The sequence below is a fragment of the Paramormyrops kingsleyae genome, chromosome 8 (assembly GCF_048594095.1).
Source record: "Paramormyrops kingsleyae isolate MSU_618 chromosome 8, PKINGS_0.4, whole genome shotgun sequence".
NCBI lineage: Eukaryota > Metazoa > Chordata > Actinopteri > Osteoglossiformes > Mormyridae > Paramormyrops > Paramormyrops kingsleyae.
The window spans coordinates 34,096,084-34,104,595 of record NC_132804.1 but is presented as its reverse complement, the minus strand read 5'-3'; the positions used below and the strand labels follow the sequence as shown (position 1 = coordinate 34,104,595).

At 38.0% G+C, this 8,512-nt stretch overlaps 1 protein-coding gene and 1 non-coding gene across 2 annotated transcripts; one reads left to right on the top strand and one right to left on the bottom strand.

Moving 5' to 3' along the window:
• Positions 1–1,772: 1,772 nt before the first annotated feature.
• On the top strand, positions 1,773–1,845 carry trnaf-gaa (transfer RNA phenylalanine (anticodon GAA)). The gene has a single exon. It is a non-coding gene; the product is annotated as a tRNA-Phe (tRNA).
• Positions 1,846–5,636: 3,791 nt separating this feature from the next.
• On the bottom strand, positions 5,637–8,121 carry dynlrb1 (dynein, light chain, roadblock-type 1). Its single transcript, XM_023837820.2, has 4 exons — positions 7,990–8,121; positions 7,436–7,511; positions 6,706–6,873; positions 5,637–6,417 (listed from the first exon to the last, which is right to left on the bottom strand). The coding sequence occupies exons 1-4, from the start codon at positions 7,990–7,992 to the stop codon at positions 6,374–6,376; spliced, it is 291 nt and encodes a 96-aa protein (XP_023693588.1). The 5' UTR covers positions 7,993–8,121; the 3' UTR covers positions 5,637–6,373.
• Positions 8,122–8,512: the final 391 nt, after the last annotated feature.

Below are 8,512 nucleotides of genomic sequence, written 5' to 3'. Positions count from 1 at the left end.
GTCTACAGCCCCGTGTGACATCTCCATTCACCAGTGGTGGGATGTAACAAAGTATTTGTACTTCGTTACTTTACTTAAGTACATTTTTACGTATCTGTATTTTACTTAAGTAAAAATAATAATGCATACTTTTATTTCACTCCATTACATTTTGCGGCAATTATCTGTACTTTCTACTCCACTACATTTCTACAATATATGCCGTTAGTCGTTACATTTTATGAACACAATTTCCTCAAAATCTTGCATGAAAAAATAGTTAGCCTATTGTGTTCTGGCGTTGTTTGCCATTTCCTACCAATCAGGTGGCTTTATTAGCTCCAATGATGGCAGAGCTTGCGCCAATTAGCAGCACGAGCTGGTAGACTGGCTTGATTTCAAGAAGACGAGACATTCAACATGGCGCCACACCACCACTAGTGTTTGGTTACTGTTGTGTTTCCCTTTTACTGCTCTTAACAGATGTGTTGAATAGTTTTGCAAGTACATAAATGATTTAAAGATATATCATGTCCTGATTGGTTTATCTTAATGGTATATTAGTGGGTAATACCTAGTAGATAACTTGTCATCCACATTATTCTAAGTTAGGGTACACACAGTATTGCAGAGTGCACGCAGAATAAGCACACCAAACCTTCCAATACACATATACTGTATAGTTGCTTGTAATAATTACGAGCAATGACATCGGTAGAGGCGTAAGTCAGTATATCTACTATTCTTTTACAAAATTGCACACCCCAGATGTTGAGACAAACCATTGTGTGAGTACTTTTACTTAAAAAATACTTTAAAGTAAATTTAAAAGTAAGTACTTAGTACTTTCACTTAAGTAAGATTGTTGATGTAGCACTTTTACTTGAGTACATATTTTGCAGGATATTTGTACTTTTACTTAAGTACTAAGCTTCAGTACTAACTCCACCACTGCATGCCATTCACACATAGTGGCAACGCGTATTGTTTGCTTACAGTACAAAGTTCATCGCCATACAAAGCATCGCGTCACGAAATGTAGGCCTAAAAATTTTAGGCATATGAAAAAAATGTACGAAATGACTATTGTTTTTGATTGTTACTCAGTCTTTTAATATTAATTGTTTAGTTTTTGGGGGGATGTTTTGTGGTTCTTTTCCGTGTTTTGGCATCCTTTGAGCGACCAACCCAACAAGCGTATGCTCGGTTGTACTGTTTAATTTAATTTAGCGTTATTTGTGTATAATTAAGGTTATTTTAATTTAAGTCTAAATTCTTGGTCACAGAAAAACGTAAAAAAATTAAAAGATTCAGTGTTTCTGAGGTCTGAATAAATTGTTTGTATTTACATTATTCTAAAAGGGAAAAATTGATTCAGGTTGCGAGCTTTTCGGGTTACGAACTGAGTCATTGAACGAATTAAGTTCGTGAGCCGAGGCACCACTGTATTCCAATAAGCTAGAAAAAAAAAGCAAAATGGTATCGCTGCAAAAAATGTATTATAAAAATACAATAACAAAATTGTACATTTTGTAGTCGTTTGTGCTTTGTCATCACGCAATTGAAATGCTTTCGCGCTTAGAGCCAGAGTTACATAGGCATGAATTCTTGAATTATTGGGCTTCGTGAATACGAAATAATTTACTCGAGATATAAAATAGACCTTGTGTAATTCATTAGTCGCATATTTCACATCGGCATATTCCACTTTCGCATATCATAACACAATAACTTACTTAACTAATGCCATAATATTTTATTTGGAGGGAGGTCTGCAAGCATTCTTTCACCGCGCCGAAATAGCTCAGTTGGGAGAGCGTTAGACTGAAGATCTAAAGGTCCCTGGTTCGATCCCGGGTTTCGGCAAGCTGCGGGATACCTATAAATTTTCTCAAATACAATTATAATTACTAATAATAGTAATTATTAATAGCATTGACCCACGAACTGTTTGGCACCGCAATGCTTTTCACAAACCCGTAAACAACTAAAAGGGGACCTAACAGTTCCACAGTCTTGAACTCATGGACATGAGCTGGGTTTCCTCCTTTTTAATGCTCTGCCAGGCCTTTACTGCAGCAGCTTTCAGTTGCTGTTTGAGGGTCTTTCTGTCTGTAGTTTAGTCTTTAGCAAGTGAAATGCATGCTCAGTGGGGTTGAAATCAGGTGACTCACTTGGCCATTCGAGAATATTCCACTTTGCTTTAATAAAGTCCTGGGTTGCTTTTGCTGTGTGTTTTGGGTCCATCTGTATTATGAAACGCCGCCCAATCAATTTGGCTGGATTTGAGCAGACATGATGTCTCTGAACACCTCAGCATTCATTCGGCTGCTTCCATCCTGTGTCACATCAAGAAACACTGAAGACCCAGTGCCACTGGCAGCCATGCACGCCCAAGCCATCACACTGCCTCCACCATGTTTTACAGATGATGCGGTGTTCTTTGGATCATAAGCTGTTCCAGCTCTTCTCCATACTTTTTTCTTTCCGTCATTCTGATACAGGTTGATCTTAGTTTCATCTGTCCAAAGAATGCTGTTCCAGAACTGTGCTGGCTTTTTTAGATGTTTTTTTGCAAAGTCCAATCTAGCCTTTCTATTCTTAAGGCTTATGAGTGGCTTGCGTCTTGCAGTGAACCCTCTGTATTTGCTTTCATGCAGTCTTCTCTTTATTGTAGACTTGGATATTGATACACATACCTTCTGGAGAGTGTTGTTCACTTGTATGTTCACACCTCAATCTTCCAAACGCAAAACAAGACACCTCAAATCAACTCCAGGCCTTTTATCTGCTTAATTAATAATGAAAGAACGAAGGAATTGCCCACACCTGTCCATGAAATAGCTTTTAAGTGAATTGTCCAATTACTTTTGGCCCCTTTAAAAAGAGGGTGGCACATGTTAACAAGCTGAAACTCCTAAACCCTTCATCTAATTTGAATGTGGATCTGAGTCTGCACTTTATGTCAATGCCCATTGTATAACTTCAATTGGAATATATTTCAGTAAACAGGTAAAATAGTAAAACGTGTATCAGTGTCAAAGTATTTACGGTCCTGACTGTATTTACCTGTTTGTATGACGCAGGGTTGTGCACCATTTCTAAATAAATTTATAATGGCCCTGAAATTCCAATTCAGTTCATGGATTTGAAATGAATTTGAACTGCAATTCTAATTTAAGGTTAATAAGTAGATTTACAATAAAATATTACATATAAAGATACAAAATATCTTCATTGGCACTGTACAACATGGCACTAGAGGGCCTTCCAGTTCTCAGAGGTGCACCCTGGGTACCATGCTGTGATGCAGTATGTGATGATGCGCTAGTGGGCCTTCATGTCCTCAGAGACGCTTCGTGGGTACCATGCTGTGATGTAATATGTGATGATGCGCTGGAGGGCCTTCCTGATCTCAGAGGTGTTTCCTGGGTACCATGTTGTGATGTAATATGTGATGATGCGCTGGAGGGCCTTCCTGTTCTCAGAGTTGCTCCCTGGGTACCATGTTGTGATGCAATATGTGATGATGTTATTCTGAATAAAAGAATGCACCACTTGAAGTGTAACCTATTGAATAAATTACTGTCATTCCATGTACTACGGTGGATCTCCTCAAAGAAAGAGAGGAGTGCCTTTCCCCAAAACTGAAGGATGGCTATAATGACTGCAGTGCCCACCCAAAGAAACAGCCCAACCTCTTTCCCCAAATGGAAAGTCAAACTAGTCCTTCACTTGTCAACAAAGCTTCAGATAATGTTACTGTATACCCGAGTTAACCATCTTTGGCCTATTTGAAACCAAATCAGCATTCCTGATCTAGCACAACTTGCCTGCAAGCACCTTGCATAAGCAGCTTTCTCTGTACCTGGTGAGAGAATCTTCAGTGTAGCAAGCTAGAATGTTGCAATAATAAGGATAAAATATTTATCCTTAAATTTTATTTAAAAGATCTTTTGGTGATTTGCTGACTGCACTTGCCATGATGTTTTGTTTTTTTGTTATAGTGATAAAGTTGAACAGATTATTTTTTGATTAAATAATCAATAAATAAATAGGAACAACTGCATAAATTAATTTGTTATGCCATCCGTATCCCTACTTTCAATTGCTTGTTAAAAAATTAACCACCTATCAATCAATAACAAAAAACATACATTTGAGTCATACTGCTATCCCCATCACGACCCTGTACATCTGAAAACCTACGGACACTCTTGAGTAGGATCCTCACAAATGCTAACACACATAAACAGTTAAATATGCAAAAACAAAAACTACGTGACAAAGGAAAAAGATGTCTTTCTTATTATAAATATTTATAACAGAAAAGAATTGGCTAAAACTTATACAGAAATTGTCTTACAGTCATGAAAATAAAAAGTCCACTTCACCTATTCATACAAACTATAAAAGTATACACATCTCCCATTTAGAAAGTAAATCTATTATGTATTTGTGTTTTTCTAGATTAAATGACATTCCCATGTTGTGTGATTGCATTGAATTTCATTGAAATCAAATTCTTCTTCCAGGCATTCCAATTCAAATTCCAATTCAATATCCTGTGGAGGGTGGCCAGTTCAATTCATAAATTCTGAATTTTGCACAACCCTGCTATGGGGCCATCATTGTCTTGGAATATAGGAGAACAGTATTTGCATCACTAGGGCAGTCTTGGTGTCAGACGGAAATGAAAACCTGTGGTATCACCCATTCCTACAATTTAATTAAACGCCAGCTTTTATATAGACTATGTTTTTTAGGGAAAGGGCACAACTCACACCTGTTTTAATTAGAAAGCCTGAACTTAAGCCTAACTGGAGCACATCAGGTGTACAGTGCAAATTGCCATGGCAATGTACCCCGTTTAAAAAGTGAACTACAATTTGTGGTACTCAAAACTCATAAGCCTCAAGAAACCTCACTAAGCCAGTAAACTCACTTCATTAGACACCTCACTGGTCCTGAAACTTGGCACCATGTTCTCTGGCCATTATATGACCAATCAGAGCAATCAGCAGGCCTAATGACTTTCAACAGGCATCCTTTGGCTTTATCCTAACAAACACCCACTGGATGTAGGAAAATGGGTGAACGATGACTCATCAGACCACAGTGTATTACTGCCCTTCGCTGTTCTGTGCACCTTACAGCATCTTCGTGCATTAATCTTGGATACAAGTGGCTCCTGAACTAAATTCCAGCATTTCGATGCTCACAATGTACAGTTTTTGAGACTGGGGCACAGAGATGGTGAGTCAGTTCTGTAGTAATTCTTTAGGGTCTACTTTAGAGGTGTTTAGCAGCTACCGTTAAGCGTTTATCATTCCCTGTCTGCGAGTTCCGAAGGACGCACGCTGTTCCTCTTTGCCACGGCAGTATGTCCACGTTTAGCAGATGCTCACATGCTTTTTCCATACTGCTCCTTTTGACGCAACAAGTAACTGCAAAGCATGTTGCTTTGAAAATTCACACATCAAAGATCTTGTTAGATCTTTTATAGACGAGATATACTGCTAATAGCCATTCATTTTTGCAGCTGTTTATAGTCATGATTTTGTTACTTCAAAGTAGCACACCCATTTTTATGTGGTGTCTGAATTACTTTATCCGTGAATATACTCCACCACAGAATATAACATTTTACTACAGTATGAGGGCCAAGTTCCTGCATTTATTTAATCATTATCAATAATCTTTCAAAAGAATGTTAAGAAAACAAGGGATTTATATTCAAGGTGATGCGTATTATGATTATGAAATAGTATTAGTACTCCAGAGTATATTTACAATGGGTCAGTGATTTCTGTAACAGTACAAAATAATCAGTAACAATACAAAATTATGCCTAATGTCACTAGAAGCACGTCAACAAAAGGTTTAAATCAGACACAATCACTGCAGTCTGGACTATTCTGCAAATGCCCAATTAAAAATGTGGAAAGGTTTGATTTACAAAGAATGGTACAACAGTCTTTATATTACTGATGGTCAAATAAAGAACAGGGTGCAGGAAGGACAATAGTTAATCTTGGGGTTAGAATTAAATGAATTTTCATTATAAAAACCAAAAGCCTAAAAGTATGTATAAACTGAATATTTCATATCTTCATAATATGATGTATGCTTTACAATAAAGTGAAGTCAATGAAGATCAACTAATAACATTTGAGATTTATTTAAAGAAATGGCACTAGAACTATGGGTTTAAATGTACATCAGCTTGAAGCTTCCACAGACACTGTCAAAACTTCCAAAGGATCTTGACCATGAAGAAAACCTCTATTTTCAGGTAGTGTTCCTAAAGTATCTGCAACATAAACATAAAAATAATAATAATAATAATAATAATAGTATTTAATATGTATTTAAAAAGGATAATGGGTTGTGTTCAGTCAGTCGGATTTTGAATCACAATGAGGAAATAATCCTTATCTGTTGGGGAAAAAGAAAAAGATTACATTCAACTCAGCTGTACACTTTCAGCAAGATACAATGTGTACCTTTTATACAGAACCATCAAAGTACCATTAAAATAAGATGCTAGTACATACGTAACAGTACCTCTACAAAAACCATGTTATTCTTAAAAAGGCTAAATTCTCTGAAAATAACCTTTGATATATAAATACAATGTGTATTATATGCAAGGTATTGGACAAAATTTTAAAAATCTTGTCTGAATAGGCAGCCTGCCTCAGAAATATCAGAGTATATGAGAACCTGGAGCAATCATGATCTCATTTTTCTTGGAGCGGATCCTGAGGAAGGTGAGGTCATTCTGGGGGTCCATTTCCCTCACTGTTACCCGTGCTTTCATCACCAGCTGCTGGATGAGGCCGGCATACTGAACAGTACTGGCGTTGTCCAGAGTGCTTCTGATGGGGATTCCTGGGACAAGAGACAGCCCACTTCAGGAACTCAGTTACTGGCTTAAATTTCATGTATGACATCAATGTTCTTCTTTTCAGAATTGCCATGGTTACCAAAGACAGATAAAACCAGGACACAATAAAGTAGCACATAGTGTAAGCAGTGAACCGCTTTCCCTCAAAATAATGTGTGTGGATGTGTATATATACAAATGAACATATACAAAAATAGTGCCACTAAATTGATATTTTTTGCATTAAATTACTTTCATTATTTAAGAAACAATGGCATGGGCAATGCTACTGCATCTGGCGGCAAAATCAGTGTCAAATATTATGCAAAATGTAATGAAAGTCCAAGGCAGAAAACTCCTGATCCAACTGATTGTTAACGTGCATAAAAATGCCAACAGAACAACGAAAGCTTCAGGACACCATTAGATGTTACAGAAACTATTTAAGTACAGACAAAAAGCTCAGACTATAACTTTAACACTACGAGTTTCTGCTTTAAGGTATCCGGATAGTTAGGTAAAACGGGAAACCAGCTGATACAACATTGACCAGGATCCTTCCAGTACCTTCTGCTGTGACGATGATGATCCCCTGAACTCCCTTTTGGGTCTGGATCCGTTTCAGTGTTTCCTCGACTTCGGCCTATGAAGCAAATCAGTCACTTTTTTGACAAACGACCAATTCATAGTTGTGCACCGTATAACATACTACTACGTATATAAAATAATGACGAAAGACGGCATTTCACGCTTCATCACTATTCATTGTGATAGCAACATAGATGTCTAGCAACAAAGATGACTAGCAACTACGCACCATCAAATCATATTAATCATTTCACCCAGCTAAACAGAAAACAGCCGGAAGGAAGCTTCTAGACAGCGAGCTGCCTCTGCGCCATTCATTCTTATGCTCGTTTATACAGCTAATCCGTTAAAGTCGCTAGGTAACCATCTACCCAGCTAACGTTAGCTAAACATCGCTAACAGCGCCCAGCAAAATGCAGCCGGCTGTAGACAGACTGCAGTTAGTCATACAAAAATAACGAGCAGTCGCTGACTGATTCACGTAACAGACATACATGATAGCACAGAATGCGCAAAATGTTAAATAAACTCACCATTGTTAGAATAATTTACTTGCTTTACTAGCCTCCCTTTGCTTCCCTATACAGCAGAGACCCAAAGTCACTACCTGTCATGCGCACTCAGGCTCTGCGTCACGCACACTGGCCACGCCCATTGGGCGGGGCTAACGAGACCTACATGCGTCCTCATGGCGGTCTGTGTGGTCCGTCTGCTTTCCACTGGAAATTTGTAATTAGGCCATTTAACTGCCGTGTCGTGTAATGCCAATGAAGTAAAAAGTATGCTCTATGCAAAATAGTTGCTTTTGTCTTTGCTGTTTAGAGTCCCCATTGTAAAACGGTTACATAGCAACAAACTCGTTACAAACAAACTCCTGGAGTTTGACTAATTGACTTCTCTGAACACGTGTGAGTCTATGTGCCTTCAAGTGGTATCTCGTAAATGGTGTACGCCGGCATTGTACTCTGTGCTGACTGCGACGGTCCAACAGTGACGGTCCAAACAAGATTTATTAAATGCCTACCAAATAATTTACAGCAGCAGAAGATATTTTTA

Excerpts from the sequence above, each read along its gene's own strand:
- dynlrb1 (XM_023837820.2), bottom strand. Across the intron at positions 6,874-7,435 it reads CATCATCGTCACAGCAGAAG|GAATCCCCATCAGAAGCACT; the intron begins GTACTGGAAGGA and ends CTCTTGTCCCAG. Across the intron at positions 6,418-6,705 it reads TGAGATCATGATTGCTCCAG|ATAAGGATTATTTCCTCATT; the intron begins GTTCTCATATAC and ends TTTCCCCAACAG.